Below are 20296 nucleotides of genomic sequence, written 5' to 3' on the forward strand. Positions count from 1 at the left end.
TAAACTCAAACAAAGGTACAAACAAAAGGCGCTCACAGCGGAGGTAAAAAACTTGACTAGACAAAACAAAAGGCGCGCACAATGGCGGAGAACTATGAACATTAAACAAAAACTTACGTGACAAGAAACTGTGAACATGGCATGAATGTGTGAGTCCAAACGTGGAACAGGTGAAACTAATGAGTAACCATGGAAACAACAAAACCAGGAAGTGAAACCAGGAACTAAAGAAGTGTCCAAAAAACAAAACAGCACATGGCCAAACAAAAACATGAACACAGACATGACAGTATCAAGTGTTCATTCAAGACTAAGGCAAAATATCGAGATATATATCGTGTATCGCGATATGGCCTAAAAATATTGGGATATTAAAAAAAGGCCATATCGCCCAGCCCTAGTTTAAAGTTGTTATAATGTGAACATTCATGAAAGCATTATTAAGTTGCACTCATTAGAACAACGGCAATATAGCCAAGTGCCCACTTGGTGTCGCTGTAGGATAAGGAATGGATGATTTTCGCATGTGCTGTTTACTATGTGATGTCCCTAGGACTTCTGGGTTGTGTACGTGATCCTCCGATAGACAGCAATGTTACGTCGGCTCCGTGTCTGTATTAATAGTAACTCTGCAGTACTTTAATAAAGTGTATTTCGGCTAAGAACCTTTTCCAGTGGTCCTTGAAAAAGAGCACAAGTTACCACATATTTTTGGCGACGAGGTGAACTGGTTTTTGTTTTTTTCGTGTGTCTCCGGTTTGTTGTTTTGTAAGCTAAGCTAAGTGTGCTAAGTAAGCTAGGCGGCCGTGCGTGACCGACGGCGCCGAGGAAAAACACAGAGGAGAGACGCAGTTCGCAGCAGTGAAGCAGAACGGAGGACGGCAGTGTGTGTCGGCGGCTGCAGAGGAGCAGCTTGAAGAGGAAATAAAAAAGGCACCCGGAGCTACAGAAGAGCTGCGTGGAGAGGGAGCCTCAAGCTAGGATGGCTACATATGGGACTGTCGGTGAATTTGTGGAGGGACACGAGGACTGGACGGAGTATGAAGAAAGGTTGGGACACTTTTTCTCTGCTAATGGGATTACAGAAGAGGATAAAAAGCGCTCTATTCTCCTGAGTGCGTGTGGAGCAAAGACTTATAAGTTGATAAGGAACTTGGCCACACCGCGGAAACCGGGAGAGATCCCATATGATGATCTTGTCACGCTCGTGGGAAACCACCACAATCCAAAACCTTCTGTGATAGTCCAAAGATTCAAGTTTCACAGCTACTTCAGGAGGCAAGGTCAGTCTGTGGCTAACTTTGTAGCCGAGTTACGGCAGCTGTCAGAACATTGTGATTTCGGGGCAGTGTTAGATGATATGCTACGTGACAGATTAGTGTGCGGCATTAATAATGACGCCACACAACGCCGCCTGCTGGGGGAAACTCCACCACTGACGTTCAAGAAAGCTCTGGAAATCTCCCAAGGCATGGAGATGGCTGCTAATAATGCCAAGGATATCCAGAAAGGACATGGAGGAGCACAAACAGCAGCAGTGCACCATGTCAGGAGAGAGACTGGTAAGCATGAAAGAAAAGTGGAGTGTTTTCGTTGTGGAGGGGGACACTATGCAAATGACTGTAAATTTAAAGACGTTGTTTGTCATGCTTGTAACAAAAAGGGACATTTAGCCAAAAAGTGCAGAAGCTCAAAGGGGAAGGGCAAGCCGGGGCTGGGAAAAATGCAGCAGGCTCAGGCAGCCACACATCACCTAGATGAAGAAGATAAAGAGGCTGTGTGTTCTTTTAACATGTTTGGTGTGGAAACGGATGAAGAACCACCTGAGCCTTACTATGCAACAGTCACTGTAGGAGGGCAGGACATTAAGTTTGAGATTGATTCAGGAGCTACAGCCTCCGTTATCAGTGAAGACACTTACAGGAGGACGTGGGGGTTTAACCAGCCTCCCATCCGCCCATCAAAGCTCAAACTTAGGACCTATACAGGGCAGCCCATTCCTCATTTGGGAGTGGTTTATGTGGACATTTTAGCAGAGGGTCAAAAAGCTAAAGGCAGGCTGGTGATCGCTAAAGGCAGAGGGCCCAGTCTTTTGGGCCGCGATGTGCTTAGAAAAATCCGACTCAACTGGCATGAAATAAAATATGCAAGCACAACAGAGGTCACTCTGCAGCGATACAGTGATGTGTTCAAGGATGAGCTGGGAACACTTAAGGGCATGACAGTAAAGCTCCATGTTGACCCTGAAGCCACACCTAGGTTTTTCAAGCCCAGAGCAGTGCCCTATGCCATGAAAGGCAAAGTTGAAGAGGAACTGGAACGATTACAGAAGCTGGGCATCATCAAGCCCGTCCAGTTTTCAAGGTGGGCAGCACCCATTGTTCCAGTGTTAAAGGAGGACAAAACTGCACGGATATGCGGGGACTACAAAGTCACAGTGAATCAGGTCTCTAAGCTGGAGGAGTATCCATTGCCACGCATAGACGACCTGTTTGCGACCCTGGCAGGGGGTAAGCTGTTCACAAAGCTGGACATGAGCCAGGCCTACCAACAGCTACTGCTCGACGAGGATTCAAAAGAGTACGTCACGATCAACACACACAAAGGTTTATTCAAATACAATCGCCTGGTGTTTGGAGTGGCATCCAGTCCTGCCATTTTCCAAAGAACAATGGACACTCTGCTGCAGGGGATTCCGCATGTAGCAGTGTACTTAGATGATATTTTGGTCACAAGGGCCACGGAGGTGGAGCATCTGGCTAACTTGGAAGAGGTGCTGAAGAGACTCTCAGAAGCAGGGCTGCGATTAAAGCGCAGCAAATGTGTGTTTCTAGCACCAAGTGTGACCTATCTGGGACACAGGATCACAGCACAGGGACTCTGCCCAGTGGAAGACAAAGTGAGAGCTATTAAGGAAGCTCCAAACCCCAAATGCATCACTGAACTCAGATCGTTCTTAGGCATGGTGAACTATTATGGCAAGTTTCTGCCCGACCTCTCAAAAGTTTTGGCCCCACTGTACAAGTTGCTTCACAATGACACGAAATGGCAGTGGTGTGAGGAGCAGGAGGCAGCTTTCAAGGAAGTGAAAGAGCTCCTCCATTCAGCAACGCTCCTGGTTCACTATGACCCGGATAAACAGATAACACTTTCATGCGACGCCTCGCCCTATGGAGTCGGGGCAGTTCTTTCGCATGTAATGGAGGACGGATCAGAGAAGCCGGTTGGCTTTGCTTCACGTACCCTGACAAAAGCGGAGCAGGGATACTCACAGCTAGACAAAGAAGGTCTGGCCATCGTGTTCGCTGTCAAGCGCTTTCATCAGTATCTCTATGGTCGCGCATTCAAGATCTACACAGACCATAAGCCACTGATGAGCCTGTTCAGTGAGACCAAATGTATCCCACCGCTGGCCTCAGCCAGGATACAACGTTGGGCGCTCACACTGTCAGCCTACCAGTACGCCATAGAGTACAGAGCAGGTAAGGATAACGCAAATGCCGATGCACTGAGTCGGCTGCCTTTACCTGACACGCCTGCTGTTACTTATGTGCCTCCAGAGACTGTTTTCTCACTGGAAAAGCTGGAAGAGACACCTGTGAAAGCATCCCGGATCAAACAGTGGACAGAGAGGGACCCAGTCATGTCCCAAGTAAAAACTTTCCTTTTACAAGGCTGGCCCAGTGTGATAGAAGGAGAGGAGTTGAGGCCTTATACTAAACGTAAAACTGAACTGAGTCTGCAAGATGGCTGCATCTTTTGGGGTGCGAGGGTCATTGTACCTCCCCCAGGCCGTTCACAGATTGTGGAGGAAATACATGAGACTCATCCAGGTGCATCGCGGATGAAAAGCCTCGCAAGATCCTATGTCTGGTGGCCAGGACTGGATAAGGATCTGGAGGACAAAGTGAAAGGATGCACGCAGTGTCAGATTAATCAGAACATGCCTCCACCTGCTCCTTTGCACCCATGGGAGTGGCCAGACCGTCCCTGGTCTAGGCTACATATGGACTTTGCGGGCCCTTTTAAGGGGCAGATGTTTCTCCTAATGGTGGATGCGCATTCTAAATGGATTGAGGCCCACATCATGAGCAACATCACAGCCCCCACAACCATCGACAAACTCAGGCAAGTGTTTGCAGTACACGGCTTGCCTGACACACTAGTCACTGATAATGGTCCGACTTTCACCAGCGAGTTGTTCAGTGAGTTCATGCAACAGAACGGCATTCATCACATAAGAACAGCTCCTTTCCACCCAGCCTCAAATGGACTGGCGGAGCGGGCTGTTCAGACAGTGAAGGAGGGCCTGAAGCGAATGACAGGTGACTCACTCAGCACTCAGCTTTCACGATTCCTGTTTAAATACCGCCTCACGCCACAGACTACAACGGGGCGCACGCCAGCAGAGATGCTGATGGGGCGTCGGCCCAAGTCAAGACTGGACCTGCTGCGTCCGGACATGAAGGCAAAAGTGCAGGGAAAGCAGGAAAAACAGAAAGAAAGACATGATCAACATGCACGTGAGAGACAGTTGAAACCAGATGACTGTGTCTATGTGAGAAACTTCAGCAGCAACAACAACCAGCAGTGGCTACCTGGGATTATTCTCAAGAGGAGTGGGCCAGTTTCCTACGTTGTTAAGCTGACTGATGGACGTATCTTCCGCAGACATCAGGACCATGTGCGCCTGCGGCAGGATACAGGCTCAGAGACAGACAGTTCCACTGAGTTTCCAGGGGCTGGACCAACAGCAGTAGGGGTGGGTTCGCCAGAGTCTGAGACAAGGACAGAGGCTTCTGTTTCCTCTGGAGAGGATGGACACTCTCACACTGACATCCAGACCTCTCCCAGTCTCCCTACACCAGATCCACCGAAGTCACCCACACCAGCGGTGTCTGCTGGGTCACCAGAGGTAGTGCGAAGGTCGCATCGCACTCGCAAACCTCCAGACAGACTGAATGTGTGACTGAAAGTTTAAATCTGCCATGTTTTCATGTTTTCAGGTTTATATTGCTAAACAGTTGCTGAGACAGTACTTTAAGTTTATGTGTACGCCAGCTAATGATAACCACCGTTTTGGGTTTTCTCAAAGTCCATTTATATTTTTGGGAATGTTGGAATCTAAAGGGGGAGAAGTGTTATAATGTGAACATTCATGAAAGCATTATTAAGTTGCACTCATTAGAACAACGGCAATATAGCCAAGTGCCCACTTGGTGTCGCTGTAGGATAAGGAATGGATGATTTTCGCATGTGCTGTTTACTATGTGATGTCCCTAGGACTTCTGGGTTGTGTATGTGATCCTCCGATAGACAGCAATGTTACGTCGGCTCCGTGTCTGTATTAATAGTAACTCTGCAGTACTTTAATAAAGTGTATTTCGGCTAAGAACCTTTTCCAGTGGTCCTTGAAAAAGAGCACAAGTTACCACAAAAGTCATATCCAACAATTGCGAAGACGACTCTTTACTGTCAACTGAGTTTCGTTTTTTAATTATTTCTGCTGGTGGTGTGCCTCCGCATTTTTTCAACACAAAAAATGTGCCTTGGCTCAAAAAAGGTTGAAAAACCTGCACTAGTCAACAAAAGCTACAGTTTCTCCTTCTGGAGACACTGCCCCTTAGGGTTTGGAAGAGAACTGCAAGTCTGGAATAACTTTATATACAGTAAAGGCCAAAAGTTTGGACACACCTTTTCATTTCATCGCATTTTCTTGATTTTCATGACTATTTACATTGTAGATTGTCACTGAAGTCATCACAACTATGACACCTGTGAAGAATCAGAATCAGAATCAGAATAGTTTTATTGCCATTGTTTGAGAACGGGTTCACAAACTATAGTGCCTGTGGTCAAGGCTCATATCGTTCAGTTTCGCTCCCACACCAACGGCACAACATCATTTTTACTTCATAAAATAGATTTACTGGTAGTAAGTAAGATACCAAAAGTTCGGAAATTGACACCTAGCCCATTTTGTGTAATCGGTGTTGAAAGCCGGTACTATTTTTCAGTGAGGCGCAGTGATATCTAGTGGGGAGTGGCGCGGTTTTGGTCACATGGACCAATCAGGTAGCAGCTTTATTCTAACAACATACCTGCTATGGCGACGACAACATCCGAGAGTGAAGAGGAACGAAAGACCTCAAAAGTTAGAAAAAAAGTGCGTAAAGAGGAAAATAAAAGATGCTATATGCATCTTTCATCTGTGAACAATGAGGACGTCCAGCACTTCACTCGGACACGGTGGGACACATACAGAAACTATTTAAAACAGTGGCTTTGTCTGCAAGACCAGAACAAGCATCTGGCAGAAATCTATAAACATTGCTCGGATGTAGATTTTGACGCTATTCCTGACGACGCTGGGTTTCACGCAACATGCTACCGACGTTTTACAGATAAATCTGCATTGTTTTATGCCGAGAAAAGGACCGCACGGGCGGTGGGAGAACCATCTGCAGCCGCAGGTCAGTCAGCAGGCACGTCTGAAACTCCCCGAAAGAAACTTCGATCTCGTTCAGGTTTGCCCGTTGCTTCTGCCGGCCCCGTCCTGCCAGCCATCTGTATAATTTGTCAAAAAGTGGAAAAGTACACTCGTGTGGGAGGAAAACGCCAGAGGGATCAACTCACACAAGCAGAAACCGTGTCGGCAGGTATGTGACACACACACACACACACACACACACACACACACACACACACACACACACACACACACACACACGTGTGTGAATCTATAGTAATAATGTTACAGTACATAGCGTAGGATTGAAAGAATGTGTTGTTACTTTGTAATAACCAAATGGACCATTTATACACTGTCAGAGTTAAGGGGAGACCTTGGAATTTAAAAGTTTGAGAACCACTGGCCTAGGAAAGGAAGCCCCACCCATCCCCCCATATACCTTCACACCACAGCCCCAATCTCTCTCTCCCCCCCCCACACACACACACACACACACACACCCCTGGACTGATTTACACATCACAACCCCCACCCCTCCCCCCGCACACCTTCACACCTCACCCCTCATCCCTGAACTGACTGAACTGTGACCACTACCCACATCCCTGCTGTGACTTCATGTCACCTCCACTGCTGCTACAATAATTGAAGAATGCATAGTGCACTTTATACATCATCATTGTCATATCATCCATTATCATCTTCACTGTGAACTGAATGTGCAATACTGCTTCTGTCTACTCATGCCCACTATAGATCTGTTGTAAGATCCACACTTTAATTTACTTTATCTTATTTCTTTATTTTTGTTTCTTATTTTATTTTATTATATTTATTAGTATTAAACATCCTTAGCATTTACATTTTTAGTAAGTGTATTGTAAGTGTGCAATATAGTTTAAGTTTATTCTTGTTTAATTTTTATATTCTGTGATTCTTTATTTAGCTTAAGTTTATATTTATATTTATATTTTGTGAATTTGCAAGGGGGACCAGCAAAATAAGCTTTTCATTGTGCAGTGTGACTGTCTGTTTATCTGTGCATATGACAATAGATATCTTGAATCTTGGAATGTTTAGCTGGGAGTTCAGCAGCTCACATCACAGAGTCGTAAATCACAGGGTCATAAATACCTCTCCAACCCCCCACTCAAGACACACACACACACACTTTTTTACTTGTAAATCTCTGATTTTGCCAATAAAGCTTATTCTAATTATTTCTCTTTTAAAGGCCAGTTGCTGAAGGCAGCTGAGATTAAGAAAGATGCTGCCATTCTTCTGCACATCAACGACAAAGACTGTGTTGCTATAGAGGTCCGGTACCATAGGACCTGTTACAGACAGTACACCAGGTTCTTGTCACTGTCTACAGCAACGCACACTGCAACCAGAGATGAAGAAATGTGAGTAATTACACTGTACTGTCATTTTGCTCACATTTAAAAAGTAAAAAAAAATTCAACAACATGCAGCTTATATTTAGTTTTGCTTAAGATACAGCTTTGAAAGCATGACTCTTTGCACATGTTAAGTGTGTGTGTGTGTGTGTGTTTTCAGACAACCCTTTGCTGACAGCTACAACCTCTTCTGTGACCAAGTGATCCGTCAAAGGATTATAATTGACAAAGAGGTGCTGAGAATGGACAAGCTAAGGAAGTTGTTCGTGGACACCGTTAAGAAGCACGAAGATCTTGATGCTTCAGGCTACAGGTAACTGAAACAAAAATAATAAAATATTCATACTGAAAAGTTTATTATTTATAGATTTAGTCTCTCCCCATAAAGGCTATGAGAGTATGTTTAAAGTAATTTGATTATCATTGATGTGTGTGTGTGTGTGTGTGTGTGTGTGTGTGTGTGTGTGTGTGTGTGTGTGTGTGTGTGTGTGTGTGTGTGTGTGTGTGTGTGTGTGTGTGTGTCTGTGTCTGTGTCTGTGTGTCTGTGTGTAATGTGCTCATATTTCCCTTTAACTTTATGTTTCAGGAGGGATAAACTGAAAAGAAGGTTGGTCCGTGATTTCCCCCAGCTGGTTTTCCACTGCCCTCCCCAGCGCAACGTCTCTGAAATGGTTTTTGTTGAGACATTATCGTTAGCAGACAGGGTACCTCTGCCATCAGGCACATCACCATCAACTACCGAGTCAACTGAGGTGAGCCAAGCTGAAAGCCAAGCTGAAAGTGACAGTGAACACACGGCTAGTACAACAGCTGGTCAGAATACCACGGAGAACACAAGGACACTTTACAGTGCAGGGCTGATATTGAAGCGCCTTCTAAGTGACTCTCCCGGTATGAAATGCCCGTGGCCTCCCACAGCAGAGGATTTAAATGTATCTGAAGCTAAATCTGTTGTGCCTGTTGAACTGTACAACTTCATTGCCTGGATTATAGGTGCAACAGAAGAGCCAACACTAGCCTGTTATGTTGATGTTCCTGATGATGTGAATCTAAAGGTTATCTCTCTTTGTCAAGACATTGTGTATCTGGCATCTAAAGGTCGAAAGCAGACACCCAAGTCATTGTGTCTTGGTCTAACTGTTCGCCATTTAACAGGTTCATCAAATGTTCTGTCACTGCTGAATAGGTTAGGACATTGTGCTTCACGGGACACAGTTGTCAGTCTTGACACTAGCCTTGCTCAGCTACAACTTTTAGAGGGTAGAAACAAAATACCCAAGGGATTCGCACAGAAGGCACCCACAATACTGGTGTGGGACAACATTGATTTTGGGGAGGAGACACTGTCAGGTCATGGAACTACTCACCACACAAATGGCATTATGCTCCAAAGTTCTGTCACTGAAACTGTGTCGAGAACAGAGAGACAGCCACTACAGAAGGCAGTTAAATCATTCAAACCACCTCCTAGCTACCCCGTAGAACACTACCAACAGTCTAAAAGACACGGGCCACAGAACTTGAGTCACCATGGAAGTGTTCCATTGGATGCAGAAACATACAGGTTGAACACTGTATCTGCTGCCAAAACTGAACTGGCATATGTTTCAGTAAAGTACACAGATGCTGAAGCATGCACAGTGCCAAGCTGGACAGGTTTCCATACACTGCTCCAAAGTGGGGCCACTCTGCCAAAGTCAGCACTGTATTATCTTCCAGTCATTGAGGCTTCACAGACGGAGATGTCAACAGTTAACACGATTTTGAAGCGAAGTGTTGAAATTGCTGATCAGCTAGCACTGGACCATGTAGTGGTAGTTTTTGACCAGGCTATATATGCCAAAGCTCAGCAAATCCGCTGGAAGGACCAGGAATTGACAAAACGCCTTGTGATTAGACTTGGTGAGTTTCATACTTGCATGTCTTTCCTAGGGATTATAGGAAAAAGGTTTGGTGATGCAGGACTGCAAGACATACTCATTGAGTCTGAAGTTGTTGCCCCAGGTTCCATCAATGGTGTGATCAGTGGTCATCATTACAACCGCAGCATGAGGGCACAGAAACTTATGTATGAGAGCCTGCAACGTGCCAGATTCAGCACATTCTTAGACTCTTTGACACCAGCGGGGAGAGATGAGTGCATGGCTGTCATCAGTGAAATCAAAGACACATTCCCAGACAGAACAGTGGATGTTTTGTGTGCAAACCAGAAATTTGACCAAATGTGTTCAAAGTATGCTCTCTTTGTGGAAAAGAGAACTGCCGAAAACCCAACGTTTGCTTTCTGGAGTTCTTACATTGACATGGTGCAAATACTCCTTCTGTTTGTGAGAGCTACACGAGAATCAGACTGGCAGCTTCACCTGTCAACAGTGCGCTTGATGATGGCATGGTTTTTTGCTTATGATCGTGTAAACTATGCTAGGTATTTGCCTACATACTGGATGGAAATGGTCAACTTGCCTATAACACACCCTTCTTGTCACAAAGACCTCAGTGTGAAAGGTCAGTGGACTGTTCAACGTCAAAGTGCCCATGGATTTGCCTCCATTGCTTGTGACCAGGCTATTGAGCAAACATGCAACAGAGATTCAAAGACAAAGGGTGGCTGGACAGGAATAACTCTAAATAGGGCTGCAGTGTCTCGCTGGATATTGTCACAACATGAACGAGCTGCCATAGCTAGACAATGTGAGTCAATGTCTGGAAAATCCCCAGAAACACGAAGGCGAAAAGATCTAGACCGCTCACGGATTCATGCCGATGAAGAAGCTGTGACCAGAATAAGTTCCACCATTGATTCCATGCTGAACCCATTTGACTTACACCAAGATGGCATTGTTTGTCTTAGCTCAGGGACAGTAGCATCTGAAGGGGTCAAGAAGGATTTGCTTGCAGCACCAGAAAGGGGGGAAGAAGCTGTCAAAGTCTTTATTGACCAAAGACTGTTAACAAAATCAGTCGACATTTTTGCCCCCATCAAGGCTCAAAAACTGAAGACCTTTAGTGACCAGGCAAAAACAAAGACAAAATCTGCAGCAGCCAAAGATGTCATTCTGCGTGCAGACAAGAAACTTTTCTCCAGGCTACTCATTATTGGTCAAAGTAGAAAGGTAGACCTGAGGCAAATTCTGTCCTACTCCTTGGGAACGGTTTCATATCCCTTAGCCAGTACTGATGGGTCACTTGCTAAAACAGACAAATCTGCCTTGATGAATATATTGGAGAACAAAGACAAAGACTGCTTAGTTCAGCAAGTTCCGTCAGATGGAGCTATTCTCTTCGATGGCATGGCAGTCATTCAAGCCATGCATTCCAAACCAGCTACCTTTGGAGAGTTGGCTGACAACTTACTCCAGTACGTGGTCAAGATAGCTCTGCAGCACAAGTGTACAAGGATAGACTTTGTCATTGACCAGTATCCAGAAATCAGTATTAAAAACCTAGAGCGGTCACGGAGAGCTGAGGGTGGTACACAACAGGTGCAGATCTATGGACGGGATCAGAAGGCACCCACACAGTGGAAAAAGTTTCTATCTAATGGGACCAACAAAGCAGCACTGGCAGAATTCCTCTTTGTTGCATGGCGAGATGCTGATCTCACCATTTTGGGCAGGGACTTCAGCTTGTACATAGCACATGGAGAACTGTGTCACTGTGTTACTGTGAAAGAGGGTTCACAAACTGTCAGTGCTGTTCACGAACTGACATGTGACCATGAGGAATGTGACACTAGGGTGTTTTTACATGCACAGCATGCTGCACAAGAACATCAAACTGTTGTCATCAAAAGCCCTGACACTGATGTGGCAGTGATTGCTGTAAGTCTTCAAATAGCTTTACAGTGTAGCTTGTATTTTTTCACGGGAGTAGGCAACAGAACGAGGATCATAGATGTGGCTAAGGTGGCAGCAGCTCTTGGCAACAGTGTTTGTTCTGCACTCATTGGCATCCATACCTTCACAGGTTGTGACTCGACCAGTGCCTTTCATGGCAAGGGCAAAAGGAAGACATTTTCTCTTGCTTGTCAGAAAGACGAATACCTGACTGCGTTCTCAAATCTGGGCAGCAGTTTTAACCTTGACCAGTCTACGTTCAAAACACTGAGCAAATATGTGTGCCACCTGTATGGACAGGCATCTGCCAAAGACGTGAACGATGCAAGATACAAAGAATTCTGTATGGCATCGTCAGCTTTGCCAGAACTGTCCATTCCCCCAACAAGTGATGCCCTCCACCAACACTGCAAAAGGGCAAACTACCAAGCAGCAGTAATGCGACATTCCCTGACTGGTATGATGTGTGCCCCTTCACCCATTGGCAATGGATGGTACATTGAGGATGGGGAGTTAACAGTAAGATGGATGACTAGAAATCCTGCCCCAGATAGTGTGCTGCAGGTAGTCCACTGTGGTTGCAAGACAAGCAAATGTGAAACAGAAAGATGTTCATGTATGTCTGCAAAAATGTCTTGTACTGATTTATGTCACTGCCAGAACTGTGGAAATGTTTCAAAGGAAACAGAAGAAAGAGGTGCATGGGATGATGACACAGATGAAAGTGATATTGATGAGTAATTACGCACCATGTCACCATGTAAAATTTGCCACTTTTGTTTCTTTATCAAGATGTTTGATTATCGAGATGCCACACTGCCATTTTAACGGTAAAGCTTAAATAATGTCTGTATTACCTTTTTTTTCAAATTTGTTTTGGTCTTTTGTGTGTGTTTGTGTGTGTGTGTGGGGGGGGGGGGGTATAAATGACACATGCTGTGAAACAATTTGCTACTTTAATAAATATTTATCATATTTTATACCAATTTGGGCCTTTACTGCATCTATTTTAATCTTGTCCATTTTTGCCTTATTCCAGTTTTGGGGTGCATGGTAATATTTTGCTAGATTTTAAGCCACTTTTGGCCACGGTGTGTTACTTCTTTTGTACCTTTGATTACATAGAAGGTTGTGACATTTTTTTAATGTATGATACATAAGCTTTTAGCTAAATTTAATAAGTGTGTGCTTCATTGTGCTGGGGCAAATCACTTCAGTTGAATCGTTTTTTAAGAAATTTGCTACATTTCATGATCTAAATTCACATATGAGTATACTAAGGCACCAATATTTGTTTCAGATGTTAGGTATATGTATTTATGATATTTGAGAAAGATTTTGTGTTGCCAAAATGAATAAGACATATTTTACAAGCCAAAACTGCAGCACAAGATTTTCGTTTTTTGTGATTTACCTCTATATACATTTCTGGCTTGTGACAAAATTTGGCTAGGTATCATGTTCTGAACTTTTAACCCAAAGTCCAGAAGGGTATTATCTATGCAAAAATGCATTGAACAAGTTGTGCTTAGACGTGGGAGCGAAATTCATTTTCTAGGCACTTTTTCTCATGTCAGCTCACCGTCTACTAGGAATTTTTCTTGGTGCAATCGTGCAACATAAAACACATATAACACAGATTTGGTAATAACAAGAGCTGTAACTGAGCTATCAGATCTTGTTATAGACTTAGAAGGAATTCAAAGGAGCTACTGGTAGGAGTTATTGTTCATGTGCCTGATGGCAGAGGGGAAAACAATGTTCAGGTGGCGGGAGGTGTGGGTCTGGATGGACCATAGTCTCCTGCCTGAGGGGAGAGGGGAGAATAGTTTGTGTCCAGGGTGAGAAGAGTCAGCTGTGATCCGACCCACACGCCTCCTGGTCCTGGAGGAGAACAAGTCCTGGAGGGATGGGAGTTGCAGCCAATCACCTTCTCGGCAGCACGTACGATGCGCTGCAGTCGATGCTTATCCTGGACTGTGGCACCGGGGAACCACACGGTGATGGAGGAGGTGAGGATGGACTCAATGATGGCTGAGTAAAACTGCACCAGCATCTCGGTCGACACCTTAAGTTTCCTCAGCTGCCGCAGGAAGTACATCCTCTGCTGGGCTGGAATAACTGAATATAACTGATCTTCAAGCGCACCTGGGAAGTAAAAACCCTTTCAGGTAACTACCTCTTGAAGCTCATCGAGAGAATGCCAAGAGTGTGCAAAACAGTAATCAGAGCAAAGGGTGGCTATTTTGAAGAAACTAGAATATAAAACATGTTTTCAGTTATTTCACCTTTTTTTGTTAAGTACATAACTCCACATGTGTTAATTCATAGTTGTGATTCTTTCAGTGACAATCTACAATGTAAATAGTCATGAAAAAAAAGAAAATTCATTGAATGAGTAGGTGTGTCCAAACTTTTGGCCTGTACTGTATATTTTTTCAACATACCTCAACAATTTTAAACATCCACCAGGTTGAGCAATTATTGTCTTTAACAAAACATGTCAACAAAAGACAATACAAATAGAATATAAACAAATATAACAAATTGGATTAAAAAAAATCAAAATACAAAAATAAGGTTACCGTAATCTAAATCACTTTTCATTTCTACAATAAAGATACCAATTTAAGAGCTTCTGTACTTCTAACCACATTCTAAAATGTAATTAATAATTTGAAAACTTTAAGCCAATGTTAAAATGTAGGTTTTACTTTCAGAAATCGACATTTATGTATAAAAATACAGCATAATAATATTGACAGTCATTTGTATGTTACCATCATTTATGAATATGCCACATTTGATCTCTTCTTTTGGGGATGGGTATATCTCCACACCCTTGTCTGTCAGCCAATTTCTGATCTCCTCCAAAAACAAATGTACAGTGTCACGTTCCACAAACAAATAAGTCACATCCTCTAAAGCTCCACAGATATAACAACCGTCAACCGCCATGTTAAATTTTCCATTAATAATTTTAAATTGTATTTCTTTAATTTTGGGAAGAATTAGGTATGTAATATATATTGTCCTTATTTTTCTTAGCTTTACTTTTTTAAACCCTTTTAGGATATATTGTCTAAGAATTGTGCCTGGAAAATATTATTTCACTAAAACTACCCTCATGTATTTGTTGGAACATTTTTCATCACAGAAATTAACATTAAGCTTTGAGTCATCATATATTTTAAGGTTAGAGGTATTGCTTTGGTGATCTTCTGAAACTGATTTTTTTAGCAACAACATTGATACTTTTCATAAATGTTTTCATAGTTAACAAAATGCCACAGTTCTCCATAAAATGTATAAAGCAAACAAGACGCCGGCTCGTCACGAAATACTGCAGGAATGTAGCAGCAGAGTGCGTCGCAAGATTATACTTTCACGAAATAAAAGCATGTTTTGTTGAAGGTTTATGAGCTGTTGTATGTTTAGGACTATACATAGACGTATTAATTCGGTTTATTTCGCCAGAAAAACTAACGTCAAAACGACAGCAATTGAGTGCATCACGGCAAAGCCACGCACGTCCTTGGTAGCAGTAATGGCGCCTGTTGTTTAGTTGGCCATACTCTCTTTCAACACAACTCTGCTGAAGCACCAATAAACCAAAATAAGAAAAAAATAACTCACCGTCACTGCGGGCGTGTCTTTGAGGGGCGTGTCTCTAAATTTCTGCCGTCTGCAGCCGGATCCTTCCCATTTCTTGGTGTGACGTACGTTGCGTTTCCGGGTTAGAGTTCACGAAACAATAATGGCGGTCGCATGCTCGGTGTAAGCGTGTTGTAGTAGTTTGAACACACAAACGCTTAAAAGCCTGCAGTATGAAGGAGACACCTTTGTCTAATTGTGAACGGGATTTCTTGCTCAAAGCCATCGAAGAAAAAAAGGTAAACATTTGGCTGGTGTGTGATGACAGTTTAAAAAAAAATGATTCTCCGTTCTTCTGTTGTAGCGCCTCGATGGACGGCAGACATATGACTACAGAAAAACAAAGATTGTGTTTGGGACAGACTTTGGATGCTGCTTCGTGGAACTGGGGAAAACGAGGTGAACTAAAAGGACACGAAAAGTTATTGGCATATGTATATCCTTTTTTCAAAAAACATTTCTTTTATTTTTATTAACATTTTTAGTTGTACCCATTCAAATGACAGTCTGTACTGAAGTTGCAGCGTTTCTCTAATGGGTGAGGGCCGACATCCGGGCAACTGAGCTACATACGGGTTCTTCGAGCCATAGCAACCAGACTGGCGTTGAAAACAAACCGTTGCCATTGCTCTTTAACCTGTCGACCTACGCTGGTTAAACCCGTCATTCTGCCTCCAAAGTGCCGAAAAACTGTGTTGTTTTTGGTTGTGCTAACCACAACTGGAAACAGGGAAAACAAAGGTTGTATTTTGTTCTGCCAAAGCGTGATAAAAGCCCACAGAGACGAGACAAATGGCTCGCAGCTTTACACCAGGAAAACAAGGAAGGTTCTCACTGGAGTCCCCCAAAGTCCCGGGTCGTGTGTTCGGATCACTTCGTTTCTGGTAAATATAAGGAACAAAAATCCACCTTCTTAACCACAACTTGGCTATACCGTCCGTGCTAATGTTGTACTTGTTGAATTTGTACCTTATAACATTCGACAGCTGAAGTTGTTGTATAAAAATAACATGCGGTATATACTATATAGCAGACCTGGGCATTGTACGGCCCGCGGGCCGCATCCGGCCCTTTGCGCATCCCTGTCCGGCCCGCGTGAGGCCAATCAAAAATTTCAAAATAAATTTCAAAAAGTATCTATGTCGAGTGTGCAATACAACGGTGCTGCTTTTGTTTTGAAAAGCGTTATTTGTATTACTTCCGTGTGGACGTATGCGCGTGTGCGATTGTGAGTGAATTGAACGGCGCAATAACAAATTACAAAATAAAGTTTAAAAAACATCTATGTCGTGCGCGCAATACAACTGTGCTGCTTTTATTTTGAAATGTGTTATTTATGCCGTATGTCCGGGGGGAACCTGTGAGTGCAGGTGCACAGCGACAAGTGATGAGATGCTAAAAAAAGAAAAGTTGATGACGAATGGCGTGTTTTGGACTGGCAAGTATTTCTTTACATAAATTAATGGTAAAGCCGTGTGCTTAATTTGTGGTACACAGCTTGCTGTGTTTAAAGAATATCATTTTAATCGCCACTACACGAAGAAACACGAGGGAAAATACCGGAATGTGTCTGATGAAGCGCGCGCAAGGGAGGCTGATGCGTTGATGGTAAAACTGCAAAGCCAACAAGGACTTTGTGCCATATTTCACACCCCCAGAGATGCAGCCGTCAGGACAAGTTTCGTCATTTCTCACAAAAGCGCCAGAAAAAGTAAGGCGTTTTCTGACGGAGAGTTTATTAAGGAGTGATTATTGGACTCTGTTGCGCTGTATGCCCGGAGACTTAGACTGTTTTTCGCTAACTTTGGATGAGATCTGTGATGTACGTGACACCTCCAGCTGCTCTTCTTCTTACGTGGGATAACTGCAGACTTTCAAATCACGGAGTAGGTGGCAGCCATGCAGTCAATTAAAGAGACAACCACAGGTAATGACTTGTTCACATAGGTAAATGCGTGTTTGGACATGTTAGGACTGAAATGGGACAAGCTGGCAGGTGTGACAATCCAATCCAATCCACTTTATTTATATAGCACATTTAAACAACAAAATGTTTCCAAAGTGCTGCACAACAATATTAAAAACAATATTCAAATATTATCCTTAGCTCCACCAATGACTGAATAAAAAGAAAAAACAATTACATATAAAACCAATATAAAAAACAATATAAAATAAATATGATTAAAAACTATTTTTAACAACAGATGGTTGTCCAAATCTGATGGGGAAAAATGTTGGACAATGCAGGATAAAGTGACCATCAAAAGCAATCTGCTTTTGTATAAAGTTAAGTGAGGTTAAATTAAATTATTATTATTATTATTAATTATTATTATTATTATCATCATTATTATTTATCTTACGGTATATAAAAAATAATATTGAGCAAAATTTAATTGAAATATTGTCGTGTGGCCCTCCAGCAGTGCTCGGGTTGCTTATGCGGCCCCCGGTGAAAATTAATTGCCCACCCCTGCTATATAGTCTATAGCCTAGCTAGCTATTTTCGAAAACCGGACAACGAGAGGATACCAAAGGCAGCGTGAAGATGGACACCACCGGGAAAACGTAAGCCAGGGCGGCCAAAGAACACCTGGCGAAGAACAGTTGAAGGGGAGCTGAAAGAGATGAAGCTTACATGTGGCGAGGCACAGGGACGAGCACAGCAACGAGATGAATGGCGTCGAGTCGTCGAAGCCTTATTTCCCATCCGGGAAGAAGAGGATTAAGTTAAGTAAGTAATATACTATACAGTCTATAGCCTAGCTAGCTATTTTTGAAAACCGGTTTCGTTATACACTAACACTTGATCTTGTTGTTGATAACTTCCGCGTCTCTTTCTTAGTAGCGCGCAGGCTAAGCTAACTAGCAAGCTAGCTAAGCCTGAGAAGCTTTAAAGTTCACTGAGACGAGTCTGACGCAAATAATACATTTTCGTTTTTTCACACGATATGCGAATAAGTAAAAATGCGTAAATGAAGGATTTAACGCCAACTTCCAAGCCACAACGCTCGTTAAATGCTTTTTCTGTCAATGCTGTGTTCGCTGTGAGCTGGTTTGTTTTCAACAAATTTCCGGTTGCTAGGGGATTGGTAGGCGGAAGTGACGTAGGTCCGCCCTCACCCATACGGATGTTTCAGTTGTTGCTGCATGTTTGCCTTGTGGGCCACAGACTAAGTGTATCTAATGTTGAGTTTAGACTGAAAAGCAATTGGTATAAATGCTACGATTCTAATGCTGTAAATAAATAATAAGGAATGGTTGTGGTGATAGTGTACACAATGGACCCACTGGATGGCGCGCTAGGCTCATGTGTGGGTGACAGCTTCAGTACATGTATAGCGAAGAACAAACCACCAGGTGTCTATCTTTAGCTGATGTCCTACCTGACGGCATTAAAGATGTCCATCCATCCATTTTGTCCCTTTCAGGGTCGCGGGGGGGCTGGAGCCTATCTCAGCAATGTGATTAATCAAATCGTTGTCCTACATACAGTACAGGCCAAAAGTTTGGACACACCGTCTCCTCATTCAATGCATTTTCTTTATTTTCATGACTATTTACATTGTAGATTATCACTAAAGGCATCAAGACTATGAATGAACACATGTGGAGTTACCGTATTTTTCGGACTATAAGTCGACGTTTTTTTCATAGTTTGGCCGTGGGTGCGACTTATACTCCGAAGCAACTTATGTGTGAAATTATTAAAACATTACCGTAAAATATCAAATAATATTATTTATCTCAATCGCGTGAGCGACGAAGAAAATGGCAGCAATCGTCACTCACACGTCAACCGATAAGAATTTGGCGGGGGCGGGTCATGGCAGAAGTGCATTGTGGGTCCTGGGATGCTAACTGCTATATGCTATACGCTACTACCGGAGCTATTAAAATGGGTCACATCAACATTGGCGGTAATTTATAAAAACTGAGAAGGACTGAACTAAAATGGCACCGAAAAGGAAATCATATACTGCAGATTACAAGCTGGACGTAGTGAAATATGCAGCAGAGAACGGCAATCGAGCAGCAGAAAGAAAGGACGCTAGTGGGGCGCATACCAGAGGCGACACAGAGGAAGAAGATTTCATGGGATTTAAAGATCGGGAGTGACAGATTGTTTGGTAAAAGGCATGTTCTATATGTTATAGTTATTTGAATGACTCTTACCATAATATGTTACGTTAACATACCAGGCACGTTCTCAGTTGGTTATTAATGCGTCATATAACATACACTTATTCAGCCTGTTGTTCACTATTCTTTATTTATTTTAAATTGCCTTTCAAATGTCTATTCTTGGTGTTGGATTTTATCAAATAAATTTCCCCAAAAAATGCGACTTATACTCCAGTGCGACGTATATATGTTTTTTTCCTTCTTTATTGTGCATTTTCGGCCGGTGCGACTTATACTCCGGAGCGACTTATACTCCGAAAAATACGGTATGTACTTGACAAAAAAGGTGAAATAACTGAAAATAACTGAGCTTCAAGCGCACCTGTGAAGTGAAAACCATTTCAGGTGACTACCTTTTGAAGCTCATCGAGAGAATGCCAAGAGTGTGCAAAAAAGTAATCAGAGCAATGGGTGACTATTTTGAAGAAACTAGAATATAAAACATATATTCATTTTTTTTAATTTTTTTTTTAAACATAACTCCACGTGTGTTCATTCATAATTTTGATGCCTTCAGTGACAATCTACAATGTAAATAGTCATGAAAATAAAGAAAACGCATTGAATGAGAAGGTGTGTCCAAACTTTTTGCCTGTACTGTATAGCGAAGAACAAACCACCAGGTGTCTGTCATTAGCTGATGTCCTACCTGACGGTATTAAAGACATTTTTGTGATTTAATCAAATTGATGTCCTACATATATTTTTACGGGAAACATGGTACCAGGAGTTAACTACTTGAAGTC

The 20296-nt window shown here is 43.0% G+C and overlaps 2 protein-coding genes across 3 annotated transcripts in view; both read left to right on the forward strand.

Annotated features, from left to right (window-relative positions):
* The first annotated feature begins 440 nt into the window (after positions 1–440).
* Positions 441–5253, forward strand: LOC133633924 (uncharacterized protein K02A2.6-like). The gene is made up of 2 exons (XM_062026738.1): positions 441–3482; positions 3561–5253. Exons 1-2 carry the CDS (start codon positions 983–985, stop codon positions 4967–4969), a joined length of 3909 nt encoding a protein of 1302 aa, XP_061882722.1. The 5' UTR covers positions 441–982; the 3' UTR covers positions 4970–5253.
* Positions 5254–15406: 10153 nt separating this feature from the next.
* exosc9 (exosome component 9) overlaps positions 15407–20296 on the forward strand; it is a 28992-nt gene continuing 24102 nt past the window's right edge. For both annotated transcript variants that reach the window (XM_062026742.1, XM_062026741.1), the window contains exons 1-2: positions 15407–15601; positions 15667–15761. In XM_062026742.1, the coding sequence (XP_061882726.1) occupies positions 15536–15601; positions 15667–15761 (161 nt within the window). In that variant the 5' untranslated portion in view covers positions 15407–15535. The remainder of the gene's footprint in view (positions 15602–15666; positions 15762–20296) is intronic.

Source organism: Entelurus aequoreus, linkage group LG18 (assembly GCF_033978785.1).
Source record: "Entelurus aequoreus isolate RoL-2023_Sb linkage group LG18, RoL_Eaeq_v1.1, whole genome shotgun sequence".
Lineage (NCBI taxonomy): Eukaryota > Metazoa > Chordata > Actinopteri > Syngnathiformes > Syngnathidae > Entelurus > Entelurus aequoreus.